The following is a 19,663-nucleotide window of genomic DNA, read 5'->3' as shown; positions in this document are numbered from 1 at the left end:
ACAGGGAAACAACCTAAATGTCAACTGACAGATGAATGGATAAAGAAGATGTGGTACACATATACAATGGAATACTACTCAGCCATAAAAAAGAATGAAATAATGCCATTTGCAGCAACATGGATGGACCTAGAGATGATCATACTAAGTGAAGTCAGAAAGAGAAAGACAAATACCATATGGTATCACTTACACGTGGAGTCTAAAATATGACACAAATGAACCTATCTACGAAATAGAAACAGACTCACGGACATAGAGAACAGACTATGGTTGCCAAGGCGGAGGGGGTAGGGGAGGGATGGATTGCGAGCTTGGGATTAGCAGACACAAACTTATAGAACGGATAAACAACAAGGTTCTACTGTATAGCACAGGGAACTATATGCAATATCCTGTGATAAACCATAATGGAAAAGAATATTTAAAAAAAGAATGTATAGGGCTTCCCTGGTGGTACAGTGGTTAAGAATCTGCCTGCCAATGCAGGGGACATAGGTTCGAGCCCTGGCCCAGGAAGATCCCGCATGCCGTGGAGCAACTAAGCCCGTGAGCCACAACTACTGAGCCTGAGGCTCTAGAGCCCGCAAGCCACAACTACTGAAGCCCGCGCACCTAGAGCCCATGCTGCACAACAAGAGAAGCCACCGCAATGAGAAGCCTGTGCACCAGAATAAAGAGTAGCCCCCACTCGCTGCAACTAGAGAAAGCCCGCGCGCAGCAACGAAGACCCAACACAGCCAAAAATAAAATAAATTAATTATTTTAAAAAAAGAAAGCTTTTCTTGGAAAGCATTCTGGGGCTTAATAACTTAAAAAAAGAAGAAGAATGTACATATATATATGTATGTATAACTGAATCACTTTGCTGTATACAGAAGAAATTAACACAACATTGTAAAACAATTATACTTCAATTAAAAAAAAAAAAAAGAATGTTTGCCTTAAAGTTCCCCCCAGACTTGAAGCTAATGGTAAATCTCCAAATCTCCTCTGTAGGTCTCCAAGTCCAACTGCTCATTGAATAAATATATATGAGCAACTGCACTGAGGGTAGGGGACACTGAGATCAACTATGATCAATAGTATTATTATTATTATGACTACTATTATTTAATCAAATCAACTGGGGGGAAAAAGACGTCTAATTAAGTGATGCCAAGATTCCTTTAATAGATGAATAAAAGTCCACCAGCAAGATTCGGAACATGTCCAACCCTTTCCCCCTTGACTCACATATTCCAAAGGAATATCAGGCAGTTGACTTCAAAACAAAAGGCCCACAGCCTCCAAGGGCAGAAAACACAAGGGGAGACGCATGTACCAGAGGCAGTAGATTGTCTGACTTCCTGAGCAGAGACAAGCCAAGGTCAAGGGCTCTCAAGGGAATTCAAAACCTCCCCCTCTGATGCTCAGAGCCCAGGACAGATTTAGTTCCAGCCACAGAAGACTTTGCCACACTGGCTCGATGCACACAGCTGTCCTCTGCCAGGGCCATGCCCCGGGAAAAAGATCCTATCTCGGAACAAAACTAGTACACCCTAACTAAGAATCTCCTTCAAGTGCTTTGGAATGTCAGGCGACAAAACCATCTGTCTTCCAGTAAACTCAGAGTTTAAAAAAAAAAAAAGCAAAAAACCCCACAATTGGCTAAGTAGTAGCAGCGGTAGTACTCCTCCCAACTACCAGCCATGAACTAACTAGCCCTTCTTATTACTAACAACTACTCTGCTGACGTTATCTCCACTAACCATTAGGCTTTACTGCTTCTCACTGAACGGACCCATATCTATTCCTTCTTGGTTTATAAAGCATTTACTTGTTGGTATCTTACAGGATATTTAAGACCATATAAGATAAGCAGAGCATGTATATTAGACCCACTTAACAGATGAAAGAAACTGACGCTCCCAGTTCAGAGACTACTCTGAGGGCTTACAGCTGATAAGCAATAAGATTTTTTTGGTGTTTTTGCTACTACATCCCCCTCACTGCCTGTTGCATGGCTGTGCAGAAAGACAAGTGACTCTGAAGACAGCTCTGCACTCTTGTCCTGTTCTGATGCCAGCAGCTAGGAAGGACAGAAGGAGCTCCTATACTCTGACAGAGTCCCCTTCTCTCCTAGTGGGGGCCTCTTATACTAAACACACACACACACACACACACACACACACACACACACACACACACACACACACTGCAAGTAGTCTCCCAGGAAAACCAGACTATCACCCTTCAGAAGTCAACCCCACACCTGCCGAAGAATGTTCAATGCAACCAACTGGGAAGGCTTTGCCGAAACAGCTCTCAGGACAGCTGTCCTGGTCCGGCTACAGCACAGGAAATGTTCACATCTTGGCAAACCCCACTGCAACCGTGCTTCCACGCCGCAGCCTCACATGAATGGAAATATCAACTTGCGCCAAGCAAATCCAACAGGTTATCACGCAAAATGCTGGTGTCAAACCAAACCTCATAACCAGTCATTATCCATCAAGCCAGGACTGTAACAATGGGCTCCTTGGGGTCACCTCACTGGAGGGCAGGGAGATGGTTACTAAAGAGAGAGTTGCAATTGGACAAGTGTGATAACAGCCTTAAGAGAAAGGCGGTCCACTCACTGTTCCGCATATATCCCCAGCCCCATCTCCAAAAAAACAATCCTCTCCTCTAAGGTCAAAAACACGTCACGTGACTGCCCCCAGGCACACGTGAATGTGAGCAGCTAGGGCAGATTTCCATCTATTAAGCTGTGCCCTCCTCTAATTTTAAAGGAAGCTGGCTTTAGATAATGGTCTGAAAGGTGCTTCCTTTCGACACTGCTGTAATTAAACTAGAAAAACATTAATTTGTAACTTTATGGTAAGAGTTTCCTGGAAACTCCTTAAAGGAAGTCTGTAGTTGATAGACTGGCTAAACGTCATACACAGGCACAAAAACCCAAATTGAGTACAATTTGTGAAGGCTCAAATCCCCTGGTAGAGAAACAGTGCTTTTGTCCACAAAAGGTATCGTGCCACACTTCTCTATATGGCTGGTACTGTTATGAAGAAAGAAACACACACACATCCCTCAAGATTTGCAGCTCTGGGTCTCAAAGCTCCTGCAGTATTAGCTCCAACTCTATGATTTGATTGACGAGAGAAGAAAGCATTTAAAAAAAAAAGACTTTTAAGAAAACAATAGCTTTGCATAGCACCATCTTTTAAAAGATGAAAGGACTTAGTAGAAACACCGTAAGTCTCAGAATTACACGATAAATTACTTCTTTTGTTTAAGGCAAATTAATATCTGATCACAGATAAAAAAATAAACCCACCCAACATCTCCAGCTGGATGTTACATTCATGAGGCAGCCTGGCAGACAGCATGTTAACTATTTTGTAGAGAAGGAATGAAGGTTATAGTCACCTGCCCACTCAAATCCTCAAGTCCTCAAATCCTGTCTCATTACCTGAAGTGTTTTTCCTGCAAGTGACACATAAATGATTTTCTAGTCTCCCATTTTCTTCACACAAGCCACCATATACAAAGCGAGGGGAAAGCCCGGGGTAGAGTGACAGTAATGGCATGTCTGCCCAAGCCCTCTTAAGTGCTGCCCGGATCACCAGACACAGACATCATGGGGCCTGAGAGTGAAGGCCTTTGCAGGGGCTTTACGAGAATCTAAGTGAATGGGCACAGAGGCAATTGACAAAGCTCCTAACATTCCTTACTGGGCCTCCAAGAAGCCGGCTCCCTCAGAATCCATATAACGAATGAAGGAAATACAGCATGAAAATGTGCGTAAAACCTGAACCTTATCCACGGGCTCCCGGCATGCAAATCGATGGCAGGCTTGCTGACTCGAAGCTGGAGCTTATTAGAAATGAGTTGCATTTCTCATTGCCAAAAGTGACCTTCGATCCAGGGATCCAGTGTGCTACTAAGTGGAAAAAGTAAAAGCACACAGTAGGTATTCAGAAAATGCTAGCTACTCTCTTAAGAGAAGGGACCAATTATAAAATGTCTGGTTTAATTTTTTTTTTTTTTTTTTTTGCGGTACGCGGGCCTCTCACTGCCGCGGCCTCTCCCATTGTGGAGCACAGGCTCCAGACGCGCAGGCTCAGCGGCCATGGCCCACGGGCCCAGCCGCTCCGCGGCATGTGGGATCTTCCCGGACCGGGGCACGAACCCGCGTCCCCTGCATCGGCAGGCAGACCCTCAACCGCTGCGCCACCAGGGAAGCCCCTGTCTGGTTTAATTTCACCAGGTTCATCAGTAGTCAACTTAAGTAACACCACATCACGTTGACTCCATGTGCCGCTAAAAGATGGAACTCTTCCTGGAGCCTGGTTCCTGAATCTCTTCTGGGCCAAAACTCCTAAGAATTTGCCTCAGCCTCTGCAGTAGGGGCAAGGGCACCATCATCTATTGATATATCTGGCTACCCAGTGTGAGCAGTGGACAGCAGCCTCAGCATCACCCTGGAGCTTATTTGTAACGCAGACTCAAGCCCCAGGGCAGGCCTACAAAGGAATCACAATCTGCTTTTTAAACCAGATTCCTCAGGGGGGATTCTCCCACGTCCAGGGGTGCTCTATAAAGGGTGACTACAGGGACAGGGGTCAGGAAGGCTCCCTCATACACCCCGGTTCTCCTAACTAACCTTAAATCCGCCAAGCTTCAGAAGGAAGAGGATGGGCAGAAGGAAGAAGACGCTATAATACTATTAAAAGTAACTCCCCAGAAGGATGTCAATCCATTGTGAGTCCACCATTGAGACGGACCTCAAGGGGCTCATCCACATGCATACTGAAAAGTGGATTCAATGACAGGTGAAAGGCTTTGAGGGTGGAGCCCAGGAGCCCCACCAGGCACCGAGCTTCGGTGTACAATTTTAATTTCTTTGGAGAATCGTCAGCCTCCCCTTGTGTTGCGTCCAGGATTTTGTGAAAGAAAAAATCATGGGGATCCAGCTTCTCCAAATGACATAACTGCTGAGCCCAGGAAAGTTACTTAACCTCCTGGGAACTCTCTTCTGGGTCTTTGAGTGGAGATAAGAGCCCTGATGGGGAGAAGTAAGAGGGGGAAACAAGATAATGCACAGAGAGCACTTCCCAGCACATCATAAGTGCCCAAAACGTTAGTCATCCTTCCTTGGCCATCTAACAGCCTAGAAGGAAGCACCAACAGGAACTCTGTCCTGTGACCAGCACAAGCACGGGTGAGGAGGTGCAGGGGAGGAAACAAGCCCACATGAGTCCAACACGGACGCAGATTCACAGAGGCACATCCTTCAGGCTCTCCCCACGTGCCCCTTCTAGGTGTCCTGAGCAGACTGGGAGATAAAAATGCCAGGTTGCCTAGTGTCTGCCGGTTCCTCTCGCTGCCGTTCCTCTTTACAGCAGGTGTCTCTTTCATTCTATAGGAGGGCCAAGGGTGACATGAGGCAGCCAGTGTGTCCTGGGGGCTCCCTGGTGCAAAGAAGCCCTTTTAAACGGATGTGTTCACAGCAGAGCCACAGAGGAATAGTGCAAAGGCTTCTCCCTTTTCCTAACTGCACAACCAGCCTCCCCTTTCACACCCCATTGGCCAGGCTACCCAGAGCCCAATGACCGTGAGCTAGGGCTTCTCGCCCTTCGACTCGGGGACCTTGGGCGTGTTCCTTGGCTCAGAGGCCCTCCATTTCCAACCACCGCTAAAAGTGGAAGAAATCGTGTCCACCTCATTGCATCACAGGTCAATTTAGAGGTTGTCAAATGGCAGCCACACAGGAGGGATGGTGATCATTAAAGAAAAAAAGCACAAAAGATGACATTTGGCTGGCTTGTACTTTAACACAAGGATCTGAGCCAATCACATAAATCATATAAATACACTTCTCACCAAGACATGAGTAGACAATGTGCTCTCGGCTGAAGAACAAGGTGAATGAGAGAAAAGTGAGAGCCAGGGTCTGTGCTCTCCCAGCTAACATCTGTCAACGGCCTCGGCCACACCAAGCAGCATGCTGTGCTGGGTGCATTCCCCTTTTAACCATCTCAACAGCCCTAGGATGGCAGGTAGAGGTATTACCTTCACTCTACAGATGATACAACTGAGGCCCAGAGAGGGTAAGTAACTTGTCAAAAGTCACACAGCTGGTAAGCAACCTAACCCCAGAGCAGTTGTTCTCAATGGGGGTGATTTTGCCCCCAGCGACGTGTCATATTGTTTGGAGACATTTTTGGCTGTCACGACTGGGAGATTACTACTGGGATCTGGTGGGTAGAGGCCAGGAATACTGTTAACCATCCCACAGTGCACAGCACAGCAAAGAATTATTTGGCTCTCAGTGTCAACAGCGCAGAGGTTAAGAAGCCCCGCCCCAGAACTTCCAATCTTATCCACTGTACTATATCGTCTCCCTTGTTTTCTAATGTGCCTGAAGAGGACAACAGATACTATTTTAACATGACCATGAATCAGATTACCAAGCTCTGTGGCCACTGGTGAAAATAAACACACAACCCCACTGTGCATGCCACGCTTTTGCTTGACTTTCCCCAGTGCTTCCATCCCAGAGGCTTTCCCTCTGTCTGGGCAGTTCTCCCTCATTGCCCCCAACCCATCACGTGTGTTCAGGGCTCACACCTCACCTCTTTCACATTTCCTGACCATCCCCGCCTTCCCCCAGAGCAGTGTTCATCCCCTGACGTGACAGGTACTTCTACCCGTGTAGTATCTAATTCCTCCCATGAGATTGTAAGCTCTATGAGGGCACAGATCTTTTTCTGTGTCACTTAACTGCTTTTCTCTCACCACCCAAAAGTGTGTCTGGCACATGGCAGGAACTCAAGAGATATTTGGTGAAACAATGAACGAATGAACAAACAAACAAACAATCTAGCTTAGAGTCCCTCCTGAGGAAGTTGAGGGCTTCAGCTTTCCCGAAGCTTTAGCATCATCAGGGGAAAAGATCTCTGCGCAGAACCTGCTTCACCCTGCTACGAGAACCATTGTTCTAGGCTGGGGTTGGCACACTTTTTCCTGTAAAGGGCCAAACATTTTCAGCTTTGCAGACCATTCTGTCCCTGGAGCAACTATTCAACTCCGCCACAGTCATGCAAAAGCAGCCACAGAAGATCCGTAACCAAAGGATGAGGACTTAGTTCCAGTGATACTTTATTTACGAACACTGGCAATTCGAATTTCATGGAATTTTCATGTATCAGGAAATGCTATTCTTCCTTGATTTTTTTCCCAACTATTTTAAAATGTGAAAAGGATCTTGGCTCAAGGGCTATGCGAAAAGAGGAGACGGGCTAGATTTGGCACGTGGGCCATAGTTTGCTCAGCCTTGTTCTAGGTTTTTGTGAATTTGGGTGATTTATTCAGTAAAACATTACACCCTTGGGATGGCCCAGAGTCCTTTCACGATCATCTCATTCATCCTCACGACAACCTTGGGAGGGGTGGTTCTTCACATCTTTCTCTACCTCAGTTTACCTTCAGGAAACTGAGGCCTAAAGTCACAGAACTTAGCCCTCTGACTCCACGGCCGGAATTCTTTCCGCATGGAACAGACTGTCACAAATCCTTGCCAATATGGACACAAAAACCTCAATTAATCCATTATTGATTTTTTTAAATTGAAGTATAGTTGATTTACAACATTGTGTTAGTTTCAGGTGTACAGCAAAGTGATTCAGCTATATGTTATATATACATTCTTTTTCATTATAGGTTATTACAAGACATTGAATACAGTTTCCTGTGCTATATAGTAGGTCCTTGTTGTTTATCTATTTTATATATAGTAGTGTGTATCTGTTAATCCCAAACTCCTAATTTATCCCTCCCTCCATGCCCTTTTCCCTTTGGTGACCATGAATTTGTTCTCCGTGTCTGTAAGTCTGCTTCTGTTTTGTAAATATGTTCATTTGTACATATTTTTTTAGATTCCACATATAAGTGATATCACGATATCTGTCTTTGACTTACTTCACTTAGTATGACCATCTCTAGGTCCATCCATATTGCCGCAAACGGCATTATTTCATTCTCTTTTATGGCTGAGTAATATTCCACTGTGTATATGACCACGTTTATCCAGTCTCCTGTCGATAAACATTTAGGTTGCTTCCATGTCTTGGCTATTGTAAACAGCGCTGCAATGAACATTGGGGTACATGTATCTTTTCAAACCATGGTTTTCTCCAGATATATGCCCAGGAGTGGAATTGCTGGATCATGCGGTAGCTCTATTTTTAGTTTTTAAGGAACCTCCATACTCTTCTCCATAGTGGCTGCCATTATTGGTTTCAGAGTACTAGCAGGGAGCATTCCAGTGAAGTGAGCACCAGAACCAGCAAAGATTCATGTATCAAAACCAAATACCAAATCAAGAGGGCAGCCCGTCTCACAGCACAGATGGTCGCTCAACTTGCCTCATAGAAAGAAAACGGGGATACCAGCAGCCTCCTGCCCTTTGGTGTTACAGGAAAAAGTTAACGACACAGAAAATTGGTTGTGCTGCCCAGGATGTCAAATAGGAATTCTAAAGGTGAAGCCTCCACAAAAAACACAGTGTTATATTTTAATACCTAAGCCAGCCGTGCCTCTATTTCCACCTTAATTTCCTAAAGGTTCCCTGAACGGTAATTAAGACACTCAAACCAAAGGCAAACACTCGGGGAAAAAAAATTCACATCCAAAATCCAAAAAGTCTGAACTGCATTCCACATGATTATTGCCTGAGAAATAACCTCTGGACAGATGGATATATCACCTTATAATGCTTCTCAAATCTATTGCAACCAATGTTTTCTCAGTGTATGTGAGACGTGGCACAAAAAAACCAAAGCCCTCCAATTTCAAACACTGTATCAAGGAAGGGTTAACTGCCTTGCCCCACCTCCACTCAGGAACCAGGTTATTTTGAATCCCTGGTGGAAATGCAAAACTAACCCTGAGCTTCACCTCTCAAGACCTGAGTACCTAGAATCAGAAAGGAAATGGCCATAAAAACCAGGGCAATAACTCAGCGTAGCTCAGCATCTGAAGTACATGCAGTAGATGTCCCTCCCTCCTTTTGCTAGGGAACTCTTTAGGCAAAAGTTAAAGCTTAGGGGCTTCCCTGGTGGCGCAGTGGTTGAGAGTCCACCTGCCGATGCAGGGGACACGGGTTCGTGTCCCAGTCCGGGAAGATCCCACATGCTTCGGAGTGGCTGGGCCCATGAGCCATGGCCGCTGAGCCTGCGCGTCCAGAGCCTGTGCTCCGCAACGGGAGAGGCCACAACAGTGAGAGGCCCGCGTACCGCAAAAAAAACCAAAAAACAAAAAAAAGTTAAAGCTTAATGGTTAAGGTCTCCATGAAAAAATATGGGGACCTGCTGATAGATGAAACCTAAACAAAAAAGCCTGAGCACCTGAGGCCGGTGCTTCACACTCCCGAATTTGATTCGATTGGATTCGGCGTCTCCAGTTGGGTTTCTGTTAATCCCACTGGTAGCGCTTAATCTAGCTCCAAAATGCCTTCCCTCTGCCACCTCCTCTCTGGTCCTACCTCTAGCCCGAGTTCAACTCACAGAGGAACAGCTTTCATTGTGCTCCTTCCTCTTCAGTGCTCCAACAGTCTTCTTCTCAAGCAACTCCCTCTGTCTCAATAACTGACTATATTAGTGACCATATCATTGACTTCCCAAAACAGGACACTTTTGAAATGAAAGGGGCACTATTAATAATTATGCCAAGACAACCACAATAAACCAGGACTGTCCATGGCAAACCAGGGCATAGAGTCATTCCAACTATAAGGTCTTAGAGGGAGAGCACTTGTCTTACCTTGTTAACTCTGTCCCACCTTTTTAACCGAACAGCTCCCAGCATAGCACTGAAACACCATAGGTGCTAAATAATAAACATTTGTGGAATTGAATCTGTAAATAATAGGTACCAAAGGTACCAGCTACTATGGATTTGTCTCTGCAAAGGATGCTGTAGATTATTACAAAACACGATCATCCCAGAAAAATCGCTGCTTCTGATATTCTATTTCATTCCCACCATGGCTATTTTTAAATCTCTCACCAATAGCGATTTTGTGTATAATAATAATTAATAGTATTTATCACTGAGTCCTATGTATGTTAATTACAGTTGAGGAACCGTAGATACATTCTCCCAACAACCCTAACAAGGAAAGCATTTGTAGACCTAGTCTCTAAATGAAGCAACTGAGGCTCAGTGAGGATAAATAATTCCCATAAGGTCACAGACTCTGGCCAAGCTCATTCCCTTCCATCAACCATAACATCTTAGTTCCAGAGTGTTACTTTTCAAAACCATTTCACCGTTGAGACAAGGTGGCATAACATTCAGCGAACTATGCAAAGCCACGAAATCGATGACGCCTGGCCCAACTATACCAGTGACTGTCTACTGTACTTCCTCTAACGTGATGTGGATTCAAACTAACTGAGAAAGAGGAGACCTGGAAGAACGCTGGCAAGACCCTATGATAACATACAGCACAGCCCTTCTTTGAGAAAAAGCAGGAAGGCAGAAACTGGCATCTTGATATCCAAATGTTAAATAAGCTTTGCTGGCCAGCCCCACAAATGGGACCCACAAACAGAATTTCCTAAGTGATAAAAAGAAGTGAGCACCTGCTTTTGAGGCGAGGTGAGGGGAACAGTGGGAGGAGGGGAAAGAGATACTATTACTAAACAGAAGCGATGAAAATTGCTTTTACGGAGGGAAGGGAATTTAAGCTGTAAACTCCGTGAGGGCGGAGACTGGCTGAACTGAGCGTTCTCTGGCACTTTTGTCCAACTTCTTGTCAGTGAAACTCCACACACAAAGCCTAGAAAATTCATCTCCCATAATGCTTTGATTGATGGCAGTGTCACATCTAACACAAGAGGTTCTTTCAAGTGAGATGTTCGTCTTTAACGTTCCCCCTCCACCCCACCAATTTTAAAGTATGTACAAATTTCCCAAATCCATAAAACTAGGGACTCTCATGGGTACAACTCCTCAAACTACAAGCTACCAAAATACTTCCCAAGAACACAATGGGTTGTCGACTTCTCCTTAAAAAAAAAAAAAAAAAAAAAATATTCAGGAACCTCATGTATACACTTGCAAGAATCACAAACCACCTTCTCTCTCATGAATACACTCCCAGGAAATTAGCTGAGCATCTCAATCCCAGGAAAGCGAAAGCTTTGTCTGCTGAACAAGAGACTCTCTTCATTAATGCCTCGCTTATATTGATTACGGAAGACATGCTGTACAAACGATGTTTCCACGACTAGGAGAAAGAAGCTGCAGTCACTAAATTCAATAGTCACCAACTCCCTGCAGACTAAATTCTGCTCCCTAAGCACATTCAGCTATCACTGATCGCAAAGGCTTTAAACCAAGCAAGTTGGGCACTGTGTCCCTGCAGCTGCCAGCTAGCAATACCACATATACAAACATTTAGCCTAAAAATGAACTGTGTTCTAGGAAAGGCACAGAGCGACAATCGTAACTCAAACAGCAGCTCACATCTCCAACCCCTCCTTCCTGGTTCCAAGATCCTCATTTTGTCACAGGGCTGCAGACCAAGACCCAGTGTTACATGAAATGGAAGTAGGATCTGGTTAAGATTGGCTCAACAGTGAAGAGGTGTTAAAAAAAAAAAAAAAAGAACGCTGCACATCTCTTACATAAACACTGTCATGGGAGGTCTTGCTAAACAGATAATGAACATATAGCTAGCTACATTTCTCTGCCCCATGGAGACCAAGCTCTGGCCAGCAGAATGGGAGCAGAAGTGATGGGAGCCGATTCCAGGCCTGGCTCAGGAAACTCAATGTCCTTATCCCTCTGCCTGGTTGCCTATAAAAAGGAGATGACCTTCAGAATGACCTTGGGAGCCTTGGGTTGAAAATGGCTGATCAACAAGATGGAAGGCGGCTGGGTCCCTGAAACACCAAATGGAGGAGAGCTGTCCCAGCAGGAACTCCTACTCTAGACTTCTGCGTGAGAAACTTTTCTTGGGTTCATTTACTGAGACTTGGTGATTGCTGTTACAGAAGCTAGTGTTACCTTGTACAATACAGGCAGTCATAAAGAGTCCATTTATAAGCATCTAAGAGCCCCTGCTTGCTCTGGGGCTTCCTAAAATGTGCCTATCCACAGAACCCAGTGTCACCTGTGAATGCTACTCTTATTATGCGCCTCTGAAACCATAGCAGCATGGGGGCCTTCTCCCACAGTCTTTGGTCTTAGAACAAGGGTATCCCAAGAGTGATGTAAAACTCCTGTCAATAGTTCCTCAACTGGTATTAACTGATGGCATATGAAAGGTTCTCTTCTAGATACTAAGGCACAGAGACATGTTTCCTACCCTCTTAAAGAGGGGCAAACAGACACCCATCAACAAATACTGGACTTCAAACACACTATGATAGAATAGAAGCATGTAGAAAACACAAAATAGTAGAGTGCTATTACTTGTGTGGGGGAAGCTGGTTAGAAACGTTATCCAAGAAGAGCTGATCTGGCAAAGGGCAGGAAGGGTGACAACGATAATTCTGGTTGTGCCTTAGGTGGTGGTGGTGATGGTAGGTCAGCTATGTGAAGGACTGTCCCATCAAATGAACAATCACAGGAGATCCTTTCCACTGCCACCCTCACATTTTCTCACATGATCATCATATCCACACACACACAAAAATCATATATCCTATGTCATAAGAATGATAATTGGGTGAGCGAGGGTTTGCCTGTGTAAGCAACTGTGAGGTTAGTAATTGTGGTAAGTCACCAAAATGGCCCCGTTTCTTCACCCCACCCTGAGGTACTCCTTTGGCCGTGGAAGTCTGCATGCCACTCTGGGCAACACATTCTGCCCGACGTTCTGACTCTGAGCTCGGCCAGGGGACTTGCTTTGGTCAATGGGATGTGAGCTGACATCCCACGGTGGATTTAAAAGCACCTGTATGACTGGCTCGCCGGCTCTTGCACCTCTGTCATATCCACGAGAACTTGCCCTGGCAACCTTGCCAGGGGATGAGAGACACATGTGGAGCTGAGTCCAACTACCTCACTCACCCCAGCCAAGGCCATTCTGGATCAGTGACCCTCAGACACGTGAGCAAGGCCAGCTATGGTCACAGGGCCCTCTGAACCACCAGATGCGTGAACAATAAACGGTTATTACCGTGTGCTACTGAAGCTTAGTGGTCGTTTGCTAGGCAGCGTTATTACAGCAATAACTGGTAGAGTACTGTCATCATCCCCGTTTTACAGATGGAGAAACAGGGGCAAAGAGAAGTAACTTCATCAAGGTTACACAGCTGGTATGTGGCAATACCGAATTCTGAAAGCAGGCAATGGCTCTATAGTCTTTGCTCTTATTCATTTCATTCACCACAACTTCTCCCCATAAAGCAGTGAGAGTTGACTCTTTATCAGAAGGCAAAGCGCTCTGCCTGGGCTCCAGGTGGGGCCTCCAGGCTGGCAGGAGGCATCCTGGGTATTGTGCTGATTAGCGGCATTCACCTCCCTCTAGTCGTTGATTTAGTGCTGACAGTGATGGGGGCCACCTGCTCTCCCCAGGAGCTCCACAACACCTGAGCTCTCCCTGCCTTTCCCTGCACTGCACTGCCACAGCTCGGATCCTTTTCCTCCAAAGATGCCTCCTCGGGGCCAGTGAAAGCGAGTCCCCCTAAAACCGAGTTCCCCTGCTGAGTTTACGATTAACCTCTCTATCCAAAACTTTATTCCCTTTCTTGTCCATCTCTGTTCCCCTCAGGATTGAGGAGTATCAAAGAAAAGGGGGGAATGAAACCAAGTAGGATCCTGCAGGGCCTTCCTGGGTACAAAAGCCCCTCCACGGCTCCCCGCTTTTTGTTTGGCCGTCTGAGTTCCAAAGAGCAGACTCAAGCAGTTAATGATCAGGACAAGAGAGTCACAGCTCCTCCTGAAGGGATATGGACAACAGTCGGATGCGTATCTTTGAGTTGTTCTGCAGAAACCAAGACCCCTACGCGGTGGAACACGATGACTACTTGCTGACCGCAAGCACGGAGACCCCAGACTGGTTGGAACAAGGTTGATGATGGAGATTCCTGAAACATCACCCTGTTACCTGATCACCAATCAATCAGAAGAAGGTCCACAAGCTGCAGCCCTCACCCTACATGTTGCCTTTAAAAACCCTTCCCTGGAAGCCATCGGGGAACTCGAGTCTTTGGAGCACAAGCTACCCATTTGCCTTTCGTGGCACCCTGCCGTAAACACTGTGTTTTCCTTCACCACCGCCGGTGTCAGCGGATTGGCTTTGCTGTGTGTCGGGCAAGCAGATCCGAGTTTGGTTCGGTGACACCCACACCTGGAGCCAACAGGGGCTTCCTCTCCACTCCTCCCCATGCTCACCCCCTGCCAGGCTTTCCAGCATCATCTTTTCACCTTTACCAGGAAACCTGCACAGATGCCTCCAGCACCTGCCTCTGCTCTCACCTCCCTTACCTCCACTTCTTGCTTCCGGAGTGCTTAAGCCTGGCTTTGAGGTTCTCCCATTTGGAAGTCAACTGTTCTGGCAGCCAGCTGTATTTGTCCCCTCTTCCCTCCCCGCTCTGCCTCCTCTTTCCAAGTAATGAACGACGGCCTGGCAAAGAAAGCAGAACCCTCTGCCACAATAAAAAGTCTGTCAGAACAACCCACAAGGGTTACTGTGTCCTCTTACCCCTCCACCTGGCCGGGTTTCCTGTGTGTTCTTCATCTCTGCCGAACACCATGGTACCAAAGGCGACCACTCTAACCTCAGCACTAGGACTACGTTCCTCTAAGTGGCACACCAGTACAGAAGCCTCTGGGCTGCTTATTTGAAATGCAGGTTCCTGAGCTTGGCCCTAATGAATTAGGCTACCTGAGGGAGGTCTTAGAAGCTGTCTTCATCCATAGTAAGTTTCCCACATGATTCTAATGCACTAACTCTTGAAAACAGTCTTCCTAGTGACAACTTTCAGTTGCAGGCCTAGAACGATACTGGTCCACAGTCAGCAGGTATAAAATTTATGCTTCATCTCACATCAGCCTCATTTCAACTCTAGAAGTGGGTACAATTTTTCTCCCATTTTAGAGATGAAGAAACTGAGGCTCTGAGATATTAAATAATTCCCAGGTCACATGGCTAATACGTGGTAATGTTGGCTTTGAACAAAGATCAACCCCATGCTCTAAACCTGCTCCGAAATCCTCATAAGCTAGATGACTTCGGTATTTCCAAAAGCTGATGATACTGGGTATCTATGTTCACTTGTCATGTTTCCCTATTACCCATAAAACCGTCATTAGAATGAAAACTCAGAAAACAGGCACCTTATTTTTAGGAAATTCTCTCCATACTCACTTTTGATGAGCGAGTGTCGTATAACTGTGTTCCATGGATGTGAAGAACACTGTTGATTTTACATCTATTCCAGCCTCAATTTCCCACCCAGTGCCAGAGGGTGGAGTGACTTACAAGGAAAAGTGACACTAGCTGTCTTTATAATTCACCATCACAGACATAATCATTTGTGCCTCCTTCCAACTAATCCTGTTTTAGCAAAGCACTAGGCACAAAGTAGGTAAATAATGAAATGCTGCAAAAACAGCGCTGAATTGCTAAGCAAATAATAACGACGGTAATAATGAAAGTAACAGCTGCACTTATTGACTGCTTGCCAAGGCCAACTTCTTTACAGATATCATCTCATTTGAGCCCAATATCTCTCCCCAATTTACAGAGGAATGAACCTAAAGGTTTAGAGGCTGAGTAACTTGCCCAAGGTCACACAGCTAATTAAGTAGCAGAGCTGTGATTCCAACCCACATCGGTGTCACTCTGAAATCAACTGCTGTAAAAACACTTTCTATACAAAGAGTGGTCCCCAGGAGGGCAGCATCAACATGGACCAGGAGCTTATTAGAAATGTACAATCTCAGGCCGCTCCCCAGACCTACTGAATCAGGACTTACACAGTTAAGTCAGAGCAGCATTTGTCTAAACCACGGTTTCTCAGCCTCAGCGCTCCTGACATTTGGGGCTGAATAATTCTTTGCTGTGGGGTTCTGTCCTGTGCAGTGTAGGACGTTTAGCAGCATCCCTGGTTTCTACCCACTAGATGCCAGTAATAACTCCCCTTCCTCCCCAAGTGATGATGACCAAAAATATCTACAGCTGTATCCAATGGCCCCTGGGAGAGCAAAACAGCCCCCAGCTGAGAACCACTGGCTAGATGAGAGTGCTTTTCTGCTGGGCTGAATTTCTGGCATGGAGTAGAGGTTTGTATGCACAAATGAGAGGCCTGTCTGTCTCCTAGGGGTCTGGAAGCCAAAAAAGAACCTCTGGGTTCCAAGGACTGGGTTCTAGGTCTGCCACTGCCCGCCCTGTGAAGCTGAGAGTGACAGAATCAGACGTGCACCTCTGCATTCAGCCCCACCACCAAAAAAAGCTGACCTAGAGCAGGGCTCCTCCAAACCTCGCTGCGCATGAGAATCACCTGGAAGTTCTTTTGAAAAATACAGATTAGGGCTTCCCTGGTGGCGCAGTGGTTAAGAATCCGCCTGCCAGTGCAGGGGACACGGGTTCGAGCCCCGGTCCGGGAAGATCCCACATGCCGCGGAGCAACCAAGCCCGTGCGCCACAACTACTGAGCCTGCGCTCTAGGGCCCGCGAGCCACAGCTACTGAGCCCGCGTGCTACAACTACTGAAGCCCGCGAGCTGAGAGCCTGCGCTCCCCAACAAGAGAAGCCACTGCAGTGAGAAGCCCGTGCACCGCAATGAAGAGTAGCCCCCGCTCGCCGCAACTAGAGAAAGCCCGCACACAGCAACGAAGACCCAACGCAGCCAAAAATAAATAAATTTATAAAAAAGTAAATAAAAATACAGAGTAGGTGGTGCCCTCCCCACAAGGCCCCCCACCCCCGCCGGGCCCTGGAATCAGCTTCTCTAATAAGCTCCTCAAGATATTCTAATGCACTTCATCCCTGAACTGGTTTTTAGGAAGCACTAGACCAGAACATTTCAAAAGGCCCCCAATTCCGGGATTTTACCCTCTTTGTCAGTGACTCAGGCCTCCTCCCGACCCAGAGGTGCTACTGACTCCAAAGGGAAAGAAACCAAATCCTACCTAGAGTCCACAGGCTGCTCCGTGCGATCCAAACAGCATAAAGCACACACGGGGCCCCAGCAGGGGCTCCGGGCACACAGCGGCCGCGTCCCACCTCCAGCGTGGCACTCGGCAAGAATGAAGGCAGCGCGCGGGGCCTGACTGTCTTTAAGTGCTGCGGAAACCTGCCGCTAATTACGTTAGCACTGTCAGATGGCGTCGGGTGGGGCGGGGCTCCTCCAGCCAGGGGCAGTCGTGGGAAATGAGACGCACACGTGAGGCTCTTTCCACAGCTGCAGAACTGCATGCGGTGCGAGCGCAGGCCCGTTGGAGAGGTTCCTTCCCAGCCGCTGACTCTCCGGCAGCCAGACCTGATTGCGAGGATGCTGCCCTGAGTGTATGGGGTATCCCCAGGGAAGAGAGCCAGAGGGCCGGAACCATTTCCTGATGGTGCGCTCAGTCGAAGGTACTCAAAAGAGCCAGAAAGACACAGCTGACGTTTACGGAGAGCACCCAACACACGTGCACCGCCTCCTTCACCCCCGCACAAGCCACACTGCGAGGAAGCCTGAGAGCCTCTATCTTACAGATGAGAAAACTGAGGCTCAAGAGTAATTTGCTCCAGGACACGCAGCAGTTACGGTGGGACGGGAAGTGGCTCATTTTTAAGAACCCCTGAGGCCCCATCTTGTTGCTTTTTTATTTCCTGTATCTGAAGGGAACTTTCCTGATCCAACTTTAATATTCAGCCAACACCCCCAAGGGTGTAAGTAGAAGCCGGGACTGCTGGGCACCTGGCCCCAGGAACAGACCTGCAATTCCTAGAGTTAAACACCAAGTTACTATGACCAAGTCTCTGCCCTACAGCAAAGCAACCGAGGGGCTTTCTGAGCTCAAAAACACTAGGTTGAGCCCAAAAGCGTTTTACCACTTTTAATTCATGAATCTGCCCAGTGATATTTTTTCTCTCTCCTTACAAGGATTTTCTTTTTCTTCCCATAAATCCTCATCCATTCAGTCACAGCCCTTCTTTTTGGCTTTTCCCATCAGTTCCTGAAACAGAGAAAGGGGTTAGAGGTCCTAATGGGTCCCATGTGCTGATGGTGGCCAGAATCCCCAGAAGGGATCAAGGTAGCCCTGCCATGAACCAGGTGAGAGGAGGCCAGCTTCCCAGTTCTGAAATACGTGCTGTGGACAGAGGGCCACAGGCCGAAAGTCTCACTGGTCAAGTCCAATTAAGTAGAGGTGCTCCCAGATGAAAAATGGAAAGGACCTTGTTGGCTGCTTTGTATGGGCCAGGAGCTGCTGTAAGCATTTACACAGATTTGCTCTTTTATTCCTAAACGCACACACACTTTTTTATTATTAATTAATTTATTTATTTTTGCTGTGTTGGGTCTTAGTTTCTGTGCGAGGGCTTTCTCTAGTTGTGGCAAGCGGGGGCCACTCTTCATCGCGGTGCGCGGGCCTCTCACTATCGCGGCCTCTCTTGTTGTGGAGCACAGGCTCCAGACGCGCAGGCTCAGTAGTTTGTGGCTCACGGGCCTAGTTGCTCTGCGGCATGTGGGATCCTCCCAGACCAGGGCTCGAACCCATGTCCCCTGCATTGGCAGGCAGATTCTCAACCACTGCTCCACCAGGGAAGCCCCCACACACACACACTTTTAAAGGTGGGTTACTCAGCCATAACGAAGAATGAAATAATGCCATTTGCGGCAACATGCATGGACCTAGAGGTTATCATACTAAGTGAAGTGTCAGATAAATATCATTTGATATCACTTATATGTGGAATCTAAAAAAAAACAAATGATACAAATGAACTTATTTACAAAACCGAAATAGATTCACAGACATAGAAAACAAATGTATGGTTACCAAAGGGGAAAGTGGGGGAGGGGATAAATTAGGAGTTTACGATTAACAGATACACACTACTACATATAAAACAGATAAAACAACAAGGACCTATGTATAGCACAGGGGACTACAGTCAATATCTTGTAATAACCTATAATGGAAAAGAATCTGAAAATAATGTATATACTTCTATTTTTTTAACTTAATAAATAAATAAAGGTGGATACTAATTACCACCCCCAATTTGCAGGTGGGCAATGAGACTCTGAGAGGGTTAATGACTGCCCAAGTTTTATGGTGTGAATGTTTGTTTCCCTCCAAAATTCATAGGTTGAAATCCTAACTCCCAAAGATAATGGTATTAGGAGGTGGGGCCTTTAGAGGTGCCTAAATCATACGGTGGAACTCTCAGGAAGAGAATTAGCACCCTCATAAGAGGGGCTCCAGAAAGATCCCCAGCCCCTTCCATCAGATGAGGGCCCTCATCTGACCATGCTGGTACCCTGATCTCAGACTTCCAGCCTCCAAAACTGTGAGAAATAAATTTGCTCTGTATAAGCTACCCAGTCTGTGGTGTTCTGTGAGAGTGGCCCAAACAGACTAAGACACCAAAGTCGCACACCTAAGAAGCGACAGAGGTGGGATTTGAACACAGGCCATGCGATGCCACTACACCACCGCGGGGAAC

General features: G+C 46.6%; 1 protein-coding gene across 1 annotated transcript in view; it reads right to left on the bottom strand.

The window, feature by feature from the left end:
- The window catches only part of CHST11 (carbohydrate sulfotransferase 11), a 241,009-nt gene extending 223,587 nt beyond the window's left edge, over positions 1 to 17,422 (bottom strand). Inside the window, exon 1 of the mRNA XM_060023898.1 lies at positions 17,137 to 17,422. Coding sequence (XP_059879881.1) covers positions 17,137 to 17,422 — 286 coding nt within the window. The remainder of the gene's footprint in view (positions 1 to 17,136) is intronic.
- Between the last annotated feature and the right edge of the window lie 2,241 nt (positions 17,423 to 19,663).

This window comes from Delphinus delphis, chromosome 11 (genome assembly GCF_949987515.2).
Source record: "Delphinus delphis chromosome 11, mDelDel1.2, whole genome shotgun sequence".
Classification (NCBI taxonomy): Eukaryota; Metazoa; Chordata; class Mammalia; order Artiodactyla; family Delphinidae; genus Delphinus; species Delphinus delphis.
Note: the sequence above shows the minus strand (reverse complement) of the source record. Positions and strands in the feature narration are given on the sequence as shown.